General features: G+C 45.2%; 1 protein-coding gene across 1 annotated transcript in view; it reads right to left on the bottom strand.

The window, feature by feature from the left end:
• Positions 1-21,201, bottom strand: part of galnt11 (UDP-N-acetyl-alpha-D-galactosamine:polypeptide N-acetylgalactosaminyltransferase 11 (GalNAc-T11)) — a 45,373-nt gene that overhangs the window by 17,752 nt on the left and 6,420 nt on the right. Inside the window, exons 2-8 of the mRNA XM_055881835.1 lie at positions 14,234-14,536; positions 13,229-13,352; positions 11,592-11,758; positions 11,117-11,245; positions 9,878-10,127; positions 1,585-1,702; positions 167-319 (exon numbers count right to left, since the gene is read on the bottom strand). Coding sequence (XP_055737810.1) covers positions 167-319; positions 1,585-1,702; positions 9,878-10,127; positions 11,117-11,245; positions 11,592-11,758; positions 13,229-13,352; positions 14,234-14,498 — 1,206 coding nt within the window. The 5' untranslated portion in view covers positions 14,499-14,536. The remainder of the gene's footprint in view (positions 1-166; positions 320-1,584; positions 1,703-9,877; positions 10,128-11,116; positions 11,246-11,591; positions 11,759-13,228; positions 13,353-14,233; positions 14,537-21,201) is intronic.

Genomic DNA, 21,201 nt, shown 5'->3' with positions numbered 1-21,201 from the left:
TCCAGTAGCTTTCAGTCTAGGTACTTACGGGCCCATGTGCGTGCTGGATTTCATACAAACCCAGTTTAATGGATTTTAATTTCAGGCCCTGAACCAATGGAGAATGGGTGATTTTATCAACTCTATTTCAATTGTGTGCAATTAGTGCTATCGCCCTCTGAGGTACCTTGTATTCATCCATCCATACGTGGGCCAATCGCAGTGAGTTGTGGGCCATGGTGTCCTGACCTCCGGGTGACCCATAAGGCCGGCGTTTACGGAATATATGACCCACCCGCGCACAGGGGATGATCAGGAGCTGGCCACCACACATCCAGATCTGATAAAGAGAAAGTCATATGAGTATTTGACTTCTTGGTTAGAGCGCCAGGACACTTCAACAAGGCTATATTGTTTGTACGTTAAAACTATCCTTTCACTAAATCCATGGGGGAGGGAGCAAGAAAGAGTACAGACTACGTGGCCAAGTATCCTACCATGAAAACCACTCAATCACCGGGTGAGCACACGTCGTTGCCACAACTCTAATGCCCCCCTCTCCAAAAACAACACCTTCCCCCATAACACCTCAACCTCTACACCTGAATAAACCAACAGTGCAAAAAGCAATTTTGCACAGGAGAAGCCCGTCGTAGTTGTTCTAAGAAAGTTACGTTTTGGGAAACGCTAGGACATAGGACTTAATTCAATGACCATAATTAATTAATAAGAGCAGTACAAGTCTGTCCATACATCAGCTCCACTCCCCATTGCTCGAGAGCCATATGATTAATGTAATCTGACAATGTTCCACATGCATAACATTCCCTTACTGAAGTCATATATTGGACTCTCTTTTCAAACAGGGTAACATTGCAAAACATGAGAAGGCAGCCTTGCCAAGAATATTAAACAGGACTGGAAGAGAAATGTCCAACTCTGATGTGGTAAAAGCAAGAGAAGTAAAAACACTGAGGCGAGACAGGAAAATTGATGTTGGATGGATTCATGTAGCAAGTCAATATGCAGTTGCTAGTCTGCTGAGATCCAATTCAACTGGACCAAAACGTAATGTTGAGAAATAAAATTGCCTTTGGCTGTCGGTTATGACATTTTATTTCATTCTGTATTTTTCTTAAGGGGGAAAAGCTTGTTTAAGTCTGCTGAGGCAAAGCATTAGAATAAATGTGCCAAAACGTGGGTAAATAAACCAACTGTCTTGAGCTCATGGTGAGTGGTTGACATGTCATTGCTCATTTGACCAGGTGCGTGCGTGTAAATTTGGCCCCCACCCTAAAATAGAAATTACATTTTTCAACTGAAAGTCTGGCTGTTCTATGTTTACATTGGAGTCATTTAGCAGATGCTCTTATCCAGAGCGACTTACAGGAGCAATTAGGGTTAAGTGCCTTGCTGAAGGGCACAGACTTTTCACCTAGTCCGGTACGGGATTGAACTAGCAACCTTTCGGTTACTGGCCCAATGCTCTTACCCGCTAGGCTACCTGCCACCCTATGTGTTACTTTGGGAGCATCTGCACCCTTCCTAAGAATAAGATGTAGCAGTAATGCAGTGAGTGTGATGGTGTGTGGCCCTTTAACTTACCCGGAAGGAGATCTCAAGGTTCTCACCACCCCAGATGTCCATTCCCCTGTCGTATTGGCCCAGCTCGTTAAAGTACTTCCTGTCCATGGCAAACAGACCACCTGCCATGGTGGGAGACCTAAGGGAAGGAGTGAAAAGGCAGAATGTGAGTCTGCATTCTAGCTACTACAATATCCTTTGAAGTAGCACAAGCATCGAGACACTAAGGCTAAGTTCACACAGGCAGCCCAATTCTGATCTTTTGCCCAATAATTGGCAGGTCTGATTGGTCAAAAGACCAATTATTTGCAAAAGATTTGATCTCATTGGGCAAAATACCAATTATTAGCAGAAGCTCTGATCTCATTGGGCAAAATACCAATTATTAGCAGAAGCTCTGGTCTGATTGGTCAAAAGACCAGAATTGGGCTGCCTATAGACACATCCTAAGATGTGAGATATGCCTCTGCATCTCCTAGTCCGGCTAAAAGATGGACTGCAACCAGACAGATTGTGTCAGAAAATTACTGATTGAGCCAAAGGTTTTTCAATGGGAGTCAACTGTTGATGGACAATAGACAACAGAGATGACTGTCCTTCAAAATATGCACAATGTGTTGGCCTTTGTGCGTATGCAACTCGTCCGAAAAGATTTGAACTTTTGATGACAGACCGTGATGAATGCGTATCTGATTTCCTATGTTTTCATGCGTCTCTGTGCGACCGTAGCCTTAGGCTTATATCCTTATGTAAAGCCCAGAGCACAAGCGTGTGAGAGAAACAGAGAGAAATTAAGAGGCAGCGTAAACAAATACACAGGGGTGTCCGAGTAGCCCTTTAGGCTAAAGCCAGCCTATGCCGTAGTAATGGATTTAAAGCACCCGGGCCTCTTCAAAACGGGGATCGATTCAGTCCCTAGAACCAGGCGTGCTACTACGGCCACTAATTAGCTTTCACATGACTCCATACGAGAGGGAGATGGGTGAAGTCTACATCAGATGGCCTTTATTGATACAGTATTAGGTTCGTGCACACTGGGAGGCCATTAAAATCAAATGGGGGAAAATAAAAAAGCCAATCGAATTGAGCTTTAAGGAGACATTTCCAGGACATAATAGCATAGGGCAGGCCAGCCTAAAACAACATAATAATAAAAAATAAACAAATAGGCTTTACTGTTTTTTCTGCATCTATAATTTGTCAAATCTAGCTTGGGGTTATTATTTTCCACAGCTCAAATTAGTATTTGAGATGATTGGACATAGTGCCTTACAAAAATATTAAGACCCCCTTTTGTTACAAATAGGGATTCAAAATAATTTGTCAATCTATACAAAATACTAAAATACTCTGTCAAGGTGAACGGTCACACTCACAAAATTCATAACTAAAATATAGTCGTCGCAAGAGTATTCTGCATTTTTGTTTAGGCAAACCAAAATTAGTTCAGGAGTAAAATTTGGCTTAACAAATCACATAAATTACATGGGGTTGACATGATTTAGAATGACTGATGCAGGCACTTCCGGGTTGGAGCGAGTAGTCGCATTCCGCTTTCGCTCCTCAGGTAGTATTACATTTCATTTCATTTCATTACAGTACAACGGTTTGATTTGTTTGATCTTAGCTAGCTACATAGCCGTCTTTGTATTAAAGATAATTGTGTAGTTTAGAGTAATTATTGAGGTTCGCTAGCCAGCTATTTTTCGTCGTCCTAACGTAACGTAGTCAACACTGCTAGCTAGCCAGCTAGCCACCGAATAGCAGCACTGTATAAACTATAAACTATTACATTACAACGGAACGACTTGATTAGTGTAGTGTTAGCTAGCTACATAGTTGTCTTTGCTGTCTTTGTATCTAAGATAATTGTGTAGTTTAGAGTAATTATCGGTTAGCTAGCCAGCTATTTTCGTCCGCTGCGCTGCCGTTCTCCTACCTAGTCAACACTGCTAGCTAACACTGCTAGCTAGCCAACTCCTACCGAATAGTAGCACTGTAGAAACTATTACATTACAACGGAACGACTTGATTAGCGTAGTGTTAGCTAGCTACATAGTTGTCTTTGCTGTCTTTGTATCCAAGATAATTGTGTAGTCTAGAGTAATTGTCGAGGTTACCTAGCCAGTTAGAGGTTACCTAGCCAGCTACACTTTCAAACAAAGTCAACAACGCAGCCACTGCTAGCTAGCCTATTTCACCAACCAGCAGTACTATATCATTTTAGTCAATAAGATTTTTTATTTTTTTATTTTTTTTGCAACGTAAGCTTAACTTTCTGAACATTCGAGACGTGTAGTCCACTTGTCATTCCAATCTCCTTTACATTAGCGTAGCCTCTTCTGTAGCCTGTCAACTATGTGTCTGTCTATCCCTCTTCTCTCCTCTCTGCACAGACCATACAAACGCTTCACACCGCGTGGCCGCTGCTACTCTAATTTGGTGGTCCCAGCGCGCACGACCCACGTGGAGTTCCAGGTCTCCGGCAGCCTCTGGAACTGCCGATCTGCGGCCAACAAGGCAGAGTTCATCTCAGCCTATGCTTCCCTCCAGTCCCTCGACTTCTTGGCACTGACGGAAACATGGATTACCACTGATAACACTGCTACTCCTACTGCTCTCTCCTCGTCTGCCCACGTGTTCTCGCACACCCCGAGAGCTTCTGGTCAGCGGGGTGGTGGCACTGGGATCCTCATCTCTCCCAAGTGGACATTCTCTCTTTCTCCCCTGACCCATCTGTCTATCACCTCCTTTGAATTCCATGCTGTCACATTTACCAGCCCTTTCAAGCTTAACATCCTTATCATTTATCGCCCTCCAGGTTCCCTTGGAGAGTTCATCAATGAGCTTGACGCCCTGATAAGTTCCTTTCCTGAGGATGGCTCACCTCTCACAGTTCTGGGTGACTTTAACCTCCCCACGTCTACCTTTGACTCATTCCTCTCTGCCTCCTTCTTTCCACTCCTCTCCTCTTTTGACCTCACCCTCTCACCTTCCCCTCCTACTCACAAGGCAGGCAATACGCTTGACCTCATCTTTACTAGATGCTGTTCTTCCACTAATCTCATTGCAACTCCCCTCCAAGTCTCCGACCACTACCTTGTATCCTTTTCCATCTCGCTCTCATCCAACATTTCCCACACTGCCCCTACTCGGATGGCATTGCGCCGTCCCAACCTTCGCTCTCTCTCCCCGCTACTCTCTCCTCTTCCATCCTATCATCTCTTCCCTCTGCTCAAACCTTCTCCAACCTATCTCCTGATTCTGCCTCCTCAACCCTCCTCTCCTCCCTTTCTGCATCCTTTGACTCTCTATGTCCCCTATCCTCCAGGCCGGCTCGGTCCTCCCCTCCTGCTCCGTGGCTCGACGTCTCATTGCGAGCTCACAGAACAGGGCTCCGGGCAGCCGAGCGGAAATGGAGGAAAACTCGCCTCCCTGCGGACCTGGCATCCTTTCACTCCCTCCTCTCTACATTCTCCTCTTCTGTCTCTGCTGCTAAAGCCACTTTCTACCACTCTAAATTCCAAGCATCTGCCTCTAACCCTAGGAAGCTCTTTGCCACCTTCTCCTCCCTCCTGAATCCTCCTCCCCCCTCCTCCCTCTCTGCGGAGGACTTCGTCAACCATTTTGAAAAGAAGGTCGACGACATCCGATCCTCGTTTGCTAAGTCAAACGACACCGCTGGTTCTGCTCACACTGCCCTACCCTGTGCTTTGACCTCTTTCTCCCCTCTCTCTCCAGATGAAATCTCGCGTCTTGTGGCGGCCGGCCGCCCAACAACCTGCCCGCTTGACCCTATCCCCTCCTCTCTTCTCCAGACCATTTCCAGAGACCTTCTCCCTTACCTCACCTCGCTCATCAACTCATCCTTGACCGCTGGCTACGTCCCTTCCGTCTTCAAGAGAGCGAGAGTTGCACCCCTTCTGAAAAAACCTACACTCGATCCCTCCGATGTCAACAACTACAGACCAGTATCCCTTCTTTCTTTTCTCTCCAAAACTCTTGAACGTGCCGTCCTTGGCCAGCTCTCCTGCTATCTCTCTCAGAATGACCTTCTTGATCCAAATCAGTCAGGTTTCAAGACTAGTCACTCAACTGAGACTGCTCTTCTCTGTGTCACGGAGGCGCTCCGCACTGCTAAAGCTAACTCTCTCTCCTCTGCTCTCATCCTTCTAGACCTATCGGCTGCCTTTGATACTGTGAACCATCAGATCCTCCTCTCCACCCTCTCCGAGCTGGGCATCTCCGGCGCGGCCCACGCTTGGATTGCGTCCTACCTGACAGGTCGCTCCTACCAGGTGGCGTGGCGAGAATCTGTCTCCGCACCACGTGCTCTCACCACTGGTGTCCCCCAGGGCTCTGTTCTAGGCCCTCTCCTATTCTCGCTATACACCAAGTCACTTGGCTCTGTCATATCCTCACATGGTCTCTCCTATCATTGCTATGCAGACGACACACAATTAATCTTCTCCTTTCCCCCCTCTGATAACCAGGTGGCGAATCGCATCTCTGCATGTCTGGCAGACATATCAGTGTGGATGACGGATCACCACCTCAAGCTGAACCTCGGCAAGACGAAGCTGCTCTTCCTCCCGGGGAAGGACTGCCCGTTCCATGATCTCGCCATCACGGTTGACAACTCCACTGTGTCCTCCTCCCAGAGCGCTAAGAACCTTGGCGTGATCCTGGACAACACCCTGTCGTTCTCAACTAACATCAAGGCGGTGGCCCGTTCCTGTAGGTTCATGCTCTACAACATCCGCAGAGTACGACCCTGCCTCACACAGGAAGCGGCGCAGGTCCTAATCCAGGCACTTGTCATTTCCCGTCTGGATTACTGCAACTCGCTGTTGGCTGGGCTCCCTGCCTGTGCACCCCTACAACTCATCCAGAACGCCGCTTCCCAAGTTCTCTCACGTCACCCCGCTCCTCCGCTCTCTCCACTGGCTTCCAGTTGAAGCTCGCATCCGCTACAAGACCATGGTGCTTGCCTACGGAGCTGTGAGGGGAACGGCACCTCCGTACCTTCAGGCTCTGATCAGGCCCTACACCCAAACAAGGGCACTGCGTTCATCCACCTCTGGCCTGCTCGCCTCCCTACCTCTGAGGAAGTACAGTTCCCGCTCAGCCCAGTCAAAACTGTTCGCTGCTCTGGCACCCCAATGGTGGAACAAACTCCCTCACGACGCCAGGTCAGCGGAGTCAATCACCACCTTCCGGAGACACCTGAAACCCCACCTCTTTAAGGAATACCTAGGATAGGATAAAGTAATCCTTCTGACCCCCCCCCCCCCCCCTTAAAAGATTTAGATGCACTATTGTAAAGTGGTTGTTCCACTGGATATCATAAGGTGAATGCACCAATTTGTAAGTCGCTCTGGATAAGAGCGTCTGCTAAATGACTTAAATGTAAATGTAACGTACACTATCAAGCATTTCACACATATTATTTAGATACTGACTGTTAGCACTTGGTGGCCTATAGCAACACCCCAAAAGAAAAGGCTTTAGATGTTCCAGGTGAACCTGCAACCCCAACGCTTCAATAACACTTGACTTAAGATCTTCTCTAAGCATTACAGGGATATGGCTTTGAATATATACAGCAACACCTCCCCCATAAACATTTCTGTCTCTTCTATAGATGTTATATCCTTATATTGGAGTCTGGGCTCTGGCCCGATCGAACATCTCTGGAGAGACCTGATAAAAGCTGTGCAGCGACGCTCCCCATCCAACCTGACAGAGCTTGAGAGGATCTGCAGAGAAGAATGGGAGAAACTCCCCAAATACAGGTGTGCCAACCTTGTAGCGTCATACCCAATAAGACTCGAGGCTGTAATCGCTGCCAAAGGTGCTTCAACGATGTACTGAGTAAAAGGTCTGAATACTTATGTAAATGTAAAAATAAATAACAAATATCACATTTGCAAAAATGTCTAGACCTGTTTTTGATTTGTTATTATGGGGTATTGTGTGTAGATTGATGAGGGTAAAACACGATTTAATCAATTTTAAAATAAGACTGTAATGTAACAAAATGTTGAAAAAGTCAAGGGGTCTGAATGGACTGTACATGATAAACTGGATATGCTCAAAGGCAAACACTCTCGTAACACACGGAGCAGAACCAAGGCCAACTATAGACCGCACAATATGTGGCTGGAGGCCCAGACGGCATTCCCAGCCGCGTCCTCAGAGCATGCGCAAACCAGCTGGCTGGTGTGTTTACGGACATATTCAATCAATCCTTATCCCAGTCTGCTGTTCCCACATGCTTCAAGAGGGCCACCATTGTTCCTGTTCCCAAGAAAAGCTAAGGTAACTGAGCTAAACGACTACCGCCCCGTAGCAGTCACTTCCGTCATCATGAAGTGCTGTGAGAGACCAGTCAAGGACCATATCACCTCCACCCTACCTGACACCCTAGACCCAATCCAATTTGCTTACCGCACCAATAGGTCCACAGACAACGCAACCACACTGCTCTAACCCATCTGGACAAGAGGAATACCTACGTGAGAATGCTGTTCATCGACTACAGCTCAGCATTTAACACCATAGTACCCTCCAAACTCGTCATCAAGCTCGAGATCCTGGTTCTCGACCCCGCCCTGTGCAACTGGGAACTGGACTTCCTGACGGGCTGCCCCCAGGTGGTGAGGGTAGGTAACAACATCGCCACCCCGCTGATCCTCAACACTGTGGGCCCACAAGGGTGCGTTCTGAGCCCTCTCCTGTACTCCCCCTGTTCACCACGACTGTGTGGCCATGCACGCTTCCAACTCAATCATCAAGTTTGCAGACGACACTACAGTGGTAGGCTTGATTACCAACAATGACGAGACGGCCTACAGGGAGGAGGTGAGGGCTCTCGGAGTGTGGTGTCAGGAAAATAACCTCACACTCAACATCAACAAAACAAAGGAGATGATCGTGGACTTCAGGAAACAGCAGAGGGAGCACCCCCCTCGACGGGACAGTAGTGGAGAGGGTAGTACGTTTTAAGTTCCTCGGCGTACACATCATGGTCAAACTGAATTGGTCCACCCACACAGACAGCGTTGTGAAGAAGGCGCAGCAGCGCCTCTTCAACCTCAGTAGGCTGAAGAAATTTGGCTCGTCACCAAAAGCACTCACAAACTTTCACAGATGCACAATCGAGAGCATCCTGTCGGGCTTTATCCCCGCCTGGTACGGCAACTGCTCCGCCCACAACCATAAGGCTCTCCAGAGGGTAGTGCGGTCTGCACAACGCATCACCGGGGGCAAACTACCTGCCCTCCAGGACACCTACACCACCCGATGTCACAGGAAGGCCATAAAGATCATCAAGGACAACAACCACCCGAGCAACTGCCTGTTCACCCCGCTATCATCCAAAAGGCGAGGTCAGTACAGGTGCATCAAAGCAGGGACCGAGAGACTGAAAAACAGCTTCTATCTCAAGGCCATCAGACTGTTAAACAGCCACCACTAACATTGAGTGGCTGCTGCCAACATACTGACTCAACTCCAGCCACTTTAATAATGGGAAAAATGTATCACTAGCCACTTTAAACAATGCCACTTCATTAAATGTTTACACACCCTACATTACTCATCGCATATGTATATACTGTGTACTCTATACCATCTACTGCATCTTGCCATCTTTATGTAATACATGTATCACTAGCCACTTTAAACAATGACACTTTTATATGTTTACATACCCTACATTACACATTACTCATGTATATACTGTACTCGATACCATCTACTGCATCTCGCCTATGCCGTTCTGTACCATCACTCATTCATATATTTTTATGTACATATTCTTCATCCCTTTACACTTGTGTGTATAAGGTAGTTGTTGTGAAATTGTTAGGTTAGATTACTCGTTGGTTATTACTGCATTATCGGAACTAGAAGCACAAGCATTTCGCTACACTCGCATTAACATCTGCTAACCATGTGTATGTGACAAATAAAATTTGATTTGATATGTATAGGGAATGTGAATCTTTGTGTTTTTACTTTTGTTATTTTCAAATTTCAGTTTTTTACATTTCTTATGAACTCTTGGACGACTAGCCCTTGGGTTAAATAACCTACCACCCAAGGCCAAATGTACACTAGAGTTGCTTACCAAGAAGACAGTTGATGTTCCTGAGTGGACAAGTTACAGTTTTGACTTAAATCTGCTTGAAAATGTATGTCAAGTCTTGAAAATTAATCCCCAACATCTTGACAGACCTTGAAGAATTTTGAAAAGAATAATTGGCAAATATCGTGTGCGAAACCCTTAAAGACACAAGGGGTTGGTTACCTGATGCTGCCCACTGCTCCGTCGGGACTGTTGAGCTCTGAGGCGGGCACAGTGTCCCACTTGAAGTGCAGCCCCCAGTTGAAGCCCCCCCGGACAATGGGGGAGGGGCTATAGGCCAGGGTGTCAGCGCTAATAATGTCGATGACGGGACACACCACTGTTTTGCGGTCCCGCTGGATGGGAGCCAGCAGAGGCTGCAGCCACGCCTCATTCACCTCACAGTGGCTGTCCAGGAACACAAGCACCTCCCCTTCAGAGAGGAAATGCCAATCAGGAGAGAGGATGGAGAACAATGGGGAGAGTTCTCAGATCAGGGTTTCTTGGGGATAAGGATACACAACTACAGTTTGGTTCATCTGTACCATGGTCCCCTATATCAGACTGCTAATGATTATAATACAACCCTATTACATCTGTATTGAACTTGACAGAAGACGTCCATGTCTCAGTGTGCATATTGTTACATGGTGTCAGAAATGGGATCCTGTCTCAGTGTGCATATTGTTACATGGTGTCAGAAATGGGATCCCGTCTCAGTGTGCATATTGTTACATGGTGTCAGAAATGGGATCCCGTCTCAGTGTGCATATTGTTACATGATGTCAGAAATGGGATCCCGTCTGTGTGCATATTGTTACATGGTGTCAGAAATGGGATCCTGTCTCAGTGTGCATATTGTTACAAGGAGTCAGAAGTGGGATCCTGACTCAGTGTGCATATTGTTACATGGTGTCAGAAATGGGATCCTGTCTCAGTGTGCATATTGTTACAAGGAGTCAGAAGTGGGATCCCGTCTCTGTGTGCATATTGTTAAATGGTGTCAGAAATGGGATCCTGTCTCAGTGTGCATATTGTTACAAGGAGTCAGAAGTGGGATCCCGTCTCTGTGTGCATATTGTTAAATGGTGTCAGAAATGGGATCCTGTCTCAGTGTGCATATTGTTACATGGTGTCAGAAATGGGATCCAGTCACAGTGTGCATATCGTTACATGGTGTCAGACATGGGATCCAGTGTCAGTGTCAGAAGTGGGATCCCGTGTCAGTATGCATATTGTTACATGGTGTCAGAAATGGGATCCCATCTCAGTGTGAATATTGTTACATTATTGGGTAACACTTTATATTAAGGTCCCTTGATGATTAAAAAATGGTCATTCAATTTAAACACTCTTAATAAATGGTTTATTAAATATAAAGTGTTGCCCATTAGTGAAGAGTTATGGTTTGGGGGGGCTCACCGGTGGCATGAGAAGCACCTATCATCCTCCCTCTGATCAATCCCTCTCTCTTCTCGTTGCGGACCACCTTGACCTTGACCTGGAGTTTGTGTTGCTGGACATAGCTGTCAAGATCTTCCTTCAGATCAGCTGTGGTGGAGAGACAGGACAGGAGAGATGCTTCCAGATGGAGCTGATATCTTTATCTATACATGTAGATCCCATTGCGATCAAAGCTCTATTTTCTATCTAAACTTACTCATAAGACCCTTGCCGAACTTTTCAGTTGATACAGACAACACTCTTTTTCACTATGCCAATACAATACAGTAGCCTGCGTTTGTTCTCCAAGTAGGTCATTGAAGCACGCACACTGTAGACAGACACACATTCCATGACAGCATCCAATCATTTACTGGGCCTTGTTATGGTCTGCGTCGCTCCGGCGAGCCTGAACAAAACCAATAGAGACGCACAACTGAAAAGAGCAGCTTGCCTAGTTCACTGCTGTCATCCACCAGTATAATCTCATGCAGCAAGTAGGCCGGCGTGCGATCCAGGACGCTGTGCACGGTGCGCAGGAGGGCGGAGAACGCCTCGTTGAAGAAGCAGATCACTACGCTGGCCACGGGGAGGGACAGAGGATAGATCATGTCTCGGCACCTGAGAGAGGGATGGGAGTCACTATAAACACATATTGCATGTTGGCACACCAAGCCACTGTAGTTCTACAGGGACAAACAGAACTAGGATCAGATCCTCTTTGATAATGGGATGCATACAACACCACTCACTCATTAGGATGTTCATCCATAAAATGATTCATTCATTCAAGGTTTATACAAATATGTCCATTCAATAGACAGTTGCGTTAAAAAAAACTAATAAAAAAAACTGTCCAACACCCATGTCTTTATGGTATATGGTTCAGAAGTTAGACTTCTTACTCTGAGAATTTAGCATATTTAGAGTGAATGGAATTTCATCACGGGCATGATCACTGCTCAATAGTGGTCACTGCTCAATAGTGGTCACTGCTCAATAGAACTCTGTGGCGCTGCTCCGCGGCAGAACGGCGCTAACTTCGAACGTCAAACTGACAAACTAACTAGTGGCTGCAGGTTCGTGAGAGAAAACATGGGCTTTTTCTAAATGATATCCACAGAATACAAAACAAAAGAGGGACTAAATATATATTTATTTACCATGCTAACAGGCTGAATTTCAATATCCACACTCCGCAAAGACAATCGGTTCATGTTTTCATTGTGCATTTCTGTGTCTCCCTTTAAATTGCCCCTCTCACCGTAGATTGATAGCCAATATAGCCAAGGATCTGGAGATGAAAATTACTTAGGTATGAAGTTGATTTTGATTGGTCCAACCCGCAGAAACACCTCCAAATGGTACCACATCCCAACCCCAAATATAGAACAGATACACCCAAGAGAGGCTTGCTCTAAACTAGCAACGGCCACAGCAAATTAACATTCTTATATCATCCACATTGTCAAGTACTAGTATATTAAGTATTTAATATTGTAGAGAACAATCTAATGATTCATTCTATGTGATGTATAATGACAAAGAAAAAGTTCTGACATTTTCGTAGCACCCTACGCTCATGCTCTGTCACTGTGCAGCTTGTAATGCAACATTTGGCTTGTGACTGTCACACCTACAGAACTTTCTTCAACCTTGTGAAAGTTGTGAAAGCCTTACCCCTTGGACAAGTTAACAGTTTTACCCTTTGCTATAAAATCCTTTGCTTCAACTACTCACTATGCCATATCCTAACATGTCTGCAGAATTTACAAACTCTCTTAAAACATTTACAAGCAACTCATCGTAACACATAACGTGTGTGATAACTCCAACCTACAGGCCTACTTGTTAGGCACAGACCAGTGCTAAATCAATTAATCTCTAGACAGATGATTTGGCTTGTCCTTTGATTTCGTAATGGCCACAACCCAGGCAGAGAGAGATTGACGTGATTTCCCATTTAGCCTTTGGCTACCGTCGCCCTTCATGCGATGGCTTGCAAAGTGGTTGCGTCAGCCGTTCACTCTGAATGGGTCAATAAACCCACATATATGCCAAGCACAAACACGCTGTCGCGCTCTCACTCACTTCTCGTCCCTAGTGTCCGGGAGGTCTCTGTGGTAGCCTAGTCGATTGCTGATCAGTACGTTGAAAGCATGCTTGTGATAGCCCATGTCGCGCACCTCCTGGTCTTGCTCATTAAAAATCATACCTGAAAAGGAAAAGACGGGATGATGAAAAAAATGAAAAAAGAATGTTGTTGATTCAATTGTTCAGAATAGGGAGGGTACTTGTGGTAGTTGGTCAGTATGAGGATTCTATTGATGTATCCACGTTGCCATGGTAACACAAGGGGCCTTTGTCCAGAGTGTGAGGTAATGGCTTAGGTTTACTTTGCTGATGAACTCTGTGCAACCATGGAAATAACTCACTCAGCCAGCTGAAGGCCTCACTCCAATTCAAAAACATTTCAATAATGCTTTTTCATTGCTGCAATGCACCATTTGTGTGTTTCGTCGTTGCACCTGCTTTCAGACAGTTAAAATCACTCAATGCCAACCGATAATCTGTAATGAGCTGCGGTTAGCTTGATTGTTCCTGTTTCTCACTGTCCAACTATAAATGGGCTTTGATGCATAAAGGCATCGTGGAAACGCCTAGGCTACACTTACTTTTCACATCGCTCTCCTGTTAAACGTTTTATTGGTTGACATGGGAGCAAACCAACATTACAAACTTCCCTTTTGGACCCATGAAGATTACAGACTGTCAAAATGTCCTAAACCATTCCAGAATTTGTCACGGGTACGATTGAGCTTGTGGAGCTTTTGAGAGCTCATCGTTCTGGGTGTATGTGACACTCTGAAGGTAATAGGCCTACAGTTCATAGGAGTTGATTACGATGCAGCTTCATTAATTAACTGACATCCATTTTGAGATTTTCTTCCAGGCCAGCTCCTTTACATAATCTGCTATGGTAACATTAATTTTCATGTACACTCCTATAAAGTTCTGTATAAAGATAAGAGGGAAATCATCTTTGACCAATGGGGGTCGTTTCAAGTTTCATGCTCTGAGGGAGGGCTGACTTACCCATCTCAGGAGAGAGATCGGCCTGCTTGTTGCCTCCTGCTCCTGCTGCAGGGACTGCCGTAATGCCATGTTCTGGCCCTCCTCCAGGGCCCTTGGAGAAGCGGGGTTGGAAGCGGTGGGCCTGGGGCCCCTGGATGGGCACATACCTGAAGGTGGACCGGCCGCCGTCTTGGCCCAGGCTGAAGTAGAGGAAGAGTAGGACGGACCAGGTCACGGAGGTGAAGAGGCAGCCATAGCAGAAATAGCGCAGTGTGACGCTACCCATGGTAGCCCTAGCATCGTCAGCACTCTGTGCTCAGGCCCCTGTCAAGGAAACCAGAGACAATAAAGAAAGGGTCTAGATAGAAGCTTACAGTTCTGCATACAAGCAGTTATGTGGTGCATTGAATGAGTTCTTGAGTTTCTATGAATAGCCTGAAAGAACTTATCATCAGGAACTAAATATCACTTGTTTTCTCTCAGTGAAGAAAACATGCTGAGGCTTTTTGAAAAGAAAACGCCCTGTAAACATCTATTTATAACCCACAAAACATCCAAAATAATATACGCCTTATTTCTGTTGCCCATCTCTGGCAGAAAAACAAGGAATGTCAGATATGTGAGTTTGATTATAATTACGTGCGCTTTTTGGCACTGCATTCAAACAGATATACAAATCTGAATACAACAAAAGAACCCAGCATGGGGGAGCCATCACCGTTTCTGTCAGATGAGGACAGCAGGGCAAAAACAAGGCTAGTCCTCTCTGAAAAACACTTAGGCCTAAGCATGATGCACACGGACGTCACAGAATGTTCCTTTGCTTTGGCACTTAGTGGCTTGTTAGTGAAAATGGGAAGGGAAGATGATCAGAGGTGAGAGAGAGGCGATGAGTCATTAGAGAAGAACATTTGGGATAGACAAAAAGAAATAGTGCAAAGCCATTAATAGATAAAATGCAGAAGTAGTGCATGTGATGAAAGGATCAGGCTAGGCCTAGTTGAAGTGGACAGACTGAGCTATGGTGTGAAGCTCACACAGTGTGCCAAATGATTCGGGAAAGAAACCAAGTGCAACATTCTATATGGCAGTGGTATTCAAAGTTGGGGTCGCAACCTTGAACTGCAGTGGGTACAAATTATTATATGGGACAATATACTAACGTTTTTGAGAAAGATAATTAGAAAGATTATATTTTATCGAGTAGGCCTAATTTATTGGTTTATTTTTCATTTAGAAAATGTAATGAATTGAAGGTTATTTTGATGTAAAAATCTAAATTTACAAATTTTAAGGTTATGTCATTAGATTTAGGGTTGGGTCGCAAGAATTCATTGCGGAATAGATGGGGTCCCCAGAAATTCTGACAGAAAAAATGGTTTCCCCGCTGAAATTTTTGCAATACCACTGCATCATGGTATACCCATGGCCAACCTAAAGGGGTGAGCAATATGGCTTGGGTGGTCTGGTGGTTAGTGCCGCCACTCACAGCCCACATATAGCCTACACTGCCTTTTGACCAAAGCAAAGACATTGCTTTAAAGAAGTTAGATGTGCATGTGCAAAAAACACATTCTATGAAGGTGGTTCCACAGTATGAGGAAGAATCTCAATACTTTCTACTTTCGTAAATAAACAAAGGACATTAGGTTAGTTGAAATGTACCAAAGCGCTAGTATGACCTGCTGGACTAGAGCCCATTTCTGCTAACAAAAAGGCTATAGGCTAGCTAATGTCAAATGTTGATAGCTGAATTATATAAGAACAAAGGTCGTTTGAATTCCACCAACAAGTGAACCATTAACCACACAAACAAAAATGGTTCACATTAATAATTAGGCATATTGATTTACATTCTTGGCTAACTAACACAGAAACTATGGTACTCAGAATAACAAGTCGGTAAACGCATCAGTGATTAGCCTAAATGTAAAACAAAATAGGTACTTTGAAGTCTCTTTTACTTGATACCAGGACACTGAAGAACCCACTCAGTTTCACACAGAGACCAGTTGTAATCACCACTCCACCACAAATTCAAGAGGGACAGAGCTAGGCTAGGAGAGGGAAAATAAGGCCTTTAAAGCCTTGTTCACATTGGCAGTTTGAAGTGACTAAAATCAAAACATTTCGCTAACCAAAAAGGACTTGTTTTTTTCAGTTGTTCTTAGGCTATGATTTTGAACATACAAAGGCACTGGGAAATGTTGATGGCAGGCATTGTTGTCACCTTAGCTTGCCACATAACTTCTGAGTAATTGGAAGCATGAGCACCACCACCAATCAGCCTACAGCACTGCGCACACCCCCTGTGTTACTATGACAACTAGTTAGAGTAGCCATGTCAGTGAATGACTGCTGTCTGAACCACTGAGGTATGGGTCTGAGCACACACAAATCCAATTTGGTCACTTAGTCTGCTGTTTGGCCAGTCAGTATTCCAAAACTGATTTGAGCATTAAGGCCTGCAGTGTGAACAAGGATTTAGAGAAATTGAGCTCTCTGAGACATGGTTAGAGGAGGAGCAGTCATCCGGGTCCTACCCTCCTGCCCTGCCTAGGAATGCAATAAAAGCCAATGAGCCCAGCAACACGAGAGCCAATGAGAAATTTGATATTTCATCAACAATTAAAACGCCAACAGGGGAAGGTTTTACCCAGATAAGGCTGCAAACCTCATTATCGAATAATGATTCTTGCAGGGACATCTAGGCTATGTGTGTGATAACATTTAATGTCTAAAAACAGTTATCCTATATGGATTACCAGATTCTGTATTAATACAATACATTGACTGTTCATTCATTATTATAGTGTCCTTCTCCGACATTGTCTGGCAGCGTGCACCGCAGGCATTTTTCATCGTACTATAACTTGCAATTTTATGAATATGCATAGAGTAGCATCTCTCATATGTTTGTTTTTTATTCCATGTCAAACCACCCCATGCTTTTATAACCAAGGCAAAGGACAGAACTATTTAGTTTTTAATGTGTTATTTCTTACATTATTAGTCCAGGAAATGTTTTGTGTTATTACATACAGTCAGGAAGAACTAAAAATGTGTTTAGTCCTAACCAAAAACCGTGGATAGATGGCAGCATTCGCCAAACCTGAAAGTGCGAACCATCACATTTAACCATGGCAAGGTGACTGGAAATATGGCCGAATACAAACAGTGTAGTTATTCCCTCCGTAAGGCAATCACAGGCAAAACTGCAGTATGGAGACAGTGGAGTCGCAATTCAACAGCTCAGACACGAGACGTACATGGCAGGGTCTACAGACAATCACGGACTACAAAGGGAAAACCAGCCACGATACCGATGTCTTGCTTCTGGACAAGCTAAACACCTTCACCGCCCGCTTTGAGGATAACAGAGTCCCACCGACGCGGCACGCTACCAAAGACTGTGGGCTCTCCTTCTCCGTGGCCGACTTGATTAAACATTTAAGCGTTAACCCTCACAAGGCTGCTGGCCCAGACGACATCCCTAGCCACGTCCTTAGAGCATGCGCAGACCAGCTTGCTGGAGTGTTTACAGACATATTCAATCTCTCCCTATCCCTGTCTGCTGTCCCCACATGCTTCAAGATGGCCACTATTGTTCCTGTACCCAAGAAAGCGAAAGGTAATTGAACTAAATGACTTTCGCCCTGTAGCACTCACTTCTGTCATCATGAAGTGCTTTGAGAGACCAGTTAAGGATCTTATCACCTCTACATTACCTGACACCCTAGACCCAATTCAACTTGCTTACCGCCACAATAGATCCACAGACAATGCAATCGCCATCGCACTGCCCTATCCCATTTGGACAAGAGGAATACCTATGTAAGAAGGCTGTTCATTGACTATAGCTCAGCAGTCAACCCCATAGTATCCTCCAAGCTCATCATTAAGCTCGGGACCCTGGGTCTGAACCCCGCCCTGTGCAACTGGGTCCTGGACTTCCTGGCGGGCCGCCCCCAGGTAGTGAAGGTAGGAAACAACACATCCACTTCACTGATCCTCAATACTGGGGCCCCACAAGGGCGCGTGCTCAGCCCCTCCTGTACTCCCTGTTCACCCATGACTGCGTAGCCACACACGCCTCCAACTCAATCATCAAGTCTGCAGACGACACAACAGTAGCAGGCCTGATTACCAACAATGAAGAGACAGCCTACAGGGAGGAGGTGAGGGCTCTCGGAGTGTGGTGCCAGGAAAACAACCTCTCACTCAACATCAACAAAACAAAGGAGTTGATTGTGGTCTTCAGGAAACAGCAGAGGGAGCACCCTCCCATCCACATCGATGGGACCGCAGTGGATAAGGTGGAAAGCTTCATGTTCCTCAGTGTACACATCACTGACGAACTGAAATGGTCCGCCTACAGAGACAGTGTGGTGAAGAAGATGCAACAGCGCCTCTTCAACCTCAGAAAGCTGTAGAAATTTGGCTTGGCACCTAAAACCCTCCCAATCTTTTACAGATGCACAACTGTGAGCATCCTGTCGGGCCGTATCACTGCCTTGTATGCCGCAGGGCTCTCCAGAGGGTGGTGCGGTCTGCCCAATGCATCACCGGGGGCAAACTACCTGCCCTCCAGGACAACTACAGCACCCGATGTCACAGGAAGGCCAAAAATATCATCAAGGACAACAACCACCTGAGCCACTGCCTGTTCACCCCGCTATCATCCAGAAGGCGAGGTCAGTACAGGTGCATCAACGCTGGGACCGAGAGACAGAAAAACAGCTTCTATCTCAAGGCCATCAGACTGTTAAATAGCCATCACTAGCACATTAGTGGTTGCGGTCCTACATACATAGACTTGGAATCACTGGCCACTTTAATAATGGAACACTAATCACTTTAATAATGTTTACATATTTTGCAATACTCATCTCATAAACTCAGCAAAAAAAGAAACGTCCTCTCACTGTCAACTGCGTTTATTTTCAGCAAACTTAACATGTGCAAATTTTTGTATGAACATACATTTCAACAACTGAGACATAAACTGAACAAGTTCCCAGACATGTGACTAACAGAAATTGAATAATGTGTCCCTGAACAAAGGGGGATCAAAATCAAAAGTAACAGTCAGTATCTGGTGGCCACCAGCTGCATTAAGTACTGCAGTGCATCTCCTCCTCATGGACTGCACCAGATTTGCCAGTTCCTGCTGTTACTCCACTCTTCCACCAAGGCACCTGCAAGTTCCCAGGCATTTTTGAGGGGAATGGCCCTAGCCCTCACCCTTCAATCCAACAGGTCCCAGACGTGCTCAATGGGATTGAGATCCGAGCTCTTTGCTGGCCATGGCAGAACACTGACATTCCTGTCTGCAGGAAATCACGCACAGAACGAGCAGTATGGCTGGTGGCATTGTCATGCTGGAGGGTCATGTCAGGATGAGCCTGCATGAAGGGTACCACATGAGGGAGGAGGATGTCTTCCCTGTAACGCACAGTGTTGAGATTGCCTGCAATGACAACAAGCTCAGTCCAATGATGCTGTGACACACCGCCCCAGACCATGATGGACCCTCCACCTCCAAATTGATCCCGCTCCAGAGTACAGGCCTCGGTGTAACGCTCATTCCTTCGACGATAAACGTAAATCTGACTATCACACCTGGTAAATCAAAACCGCGACTCGTAAGTGAAGAGCACTTTTTGCCAATCCTGTCTGGTCCAGCGATGGTGGGTTTGTGCCCATAGGCGACGTTGTTGCCGGTGATGTCTGGTGAGGACCTGCCTTACAACAGGCCTACAAGCCCTCAGTCCAGCCTCTCTCAGCCTTTTGCGGAAAGGCTGAGCACTGATGGAGCGATTGTGCGTTCCTGGTGTAACTCAGGCAGTTGTTGCCATCCTGTACTTGTCCTGCAGGTGTGATGTTCGGATGTACCGATCCTGTGCAGGTGTTACACGTGGTCTGCTACTGCGAGGACGATCAGCTGTCCGTCCTGTCTCCCTGTAGCACTGTCTTAGGTGTCTCACAGTTCAGACATTTCAATTTATTGCCCTGGCCACATCTGCAGTCCTCATGCCTCCTTGCAGCATGCCTAAGGCACGTTCACGCAGATGAGCAGGGACCCTGGGCATCTTTCTTTTGGTGTTTTTCAGAGTCAGTAGAAAGGCCTCTTTAGTGTTCTAAGTTTTCATAACTGTGACCTTAATTGCCTACCGTCTGTAAGCTGTTTGTGTCTTAATGACAGTTACATAGGTGCATGTTCATTAATTGTTAAAGGTTCATTGAACAAGCATGGGAAACCGTGTTTAAACCCTTTACAATCAAGATCTGTGAAGTTATTTTGATTTTTACAAATTATCTTTGAAAGACAGGTTCCTGAAAAAGGGATGTTTCTTTTTTTGCTGAGTTTATGTATTTACTGTATTCTATCATATTCTACTGTATGCCATTCTGACATTGCTCGTCCAAATATTTATATATTCTTAATTCCATTTCATTACATTAGATGTATGTGTATTGTTGTGAAATTGTTAGATATTACTGCACTTTTGGGAGCAAGAAACACAAGCATTTCGCTACACCCGCAATAACATCTGCTAAATGTCTGTGACAAATAAAATTTGACTTGACATAGTGCCTTTATAAAGTATTCTTACCCCTTGACTTATTCCACATGTTGTTGTTACAGCCTGAATTCAAAATGGATTAAATTGATTTGTCTTCTCACCCATCTACACACAATACCCCATAATGACAAAGTAAAAACATGTTTTTAGACATTTTAGCAAATTTATTGACAAATAAATACAGAAATATATAATTACATAAGTGTTCACACCCTTGAGTCAATACTTTGTAGAAGCACCTTTCGCAGCGATTACAGGTGTGCGTCTTTCTCGGTAAGTCTATAAGAGCTTTCCAGAGCTGGATTCGGCAACATTTGCACTTTATTATTTTCAAAATTCTTCAAACTTTGTAAAATTGATTGTTGATCATTGCTAGACAACAATTTAAATATTGCCATAGAT

This window comes from Salvelinus fontinalis, chromosome 25 (genome assembly GCF_029448725.1).
Source record: "Salvelinus fontinalis isolate EN_2023a chromosome 25, ASM2944872v1, whole genome shotgun sequence".
NCBI classification, from domain to species: Eukaryota; Metazoa; Chordata; class Actinopteri; order Salmoniformes; family Salmonidae; genus Salvelinus; species Salvelinus fontinalis.
Note: the sequence above shows the minus strand (reverse complement) of the source record. Positions and strands in the feature narration are given on the sequence as shown.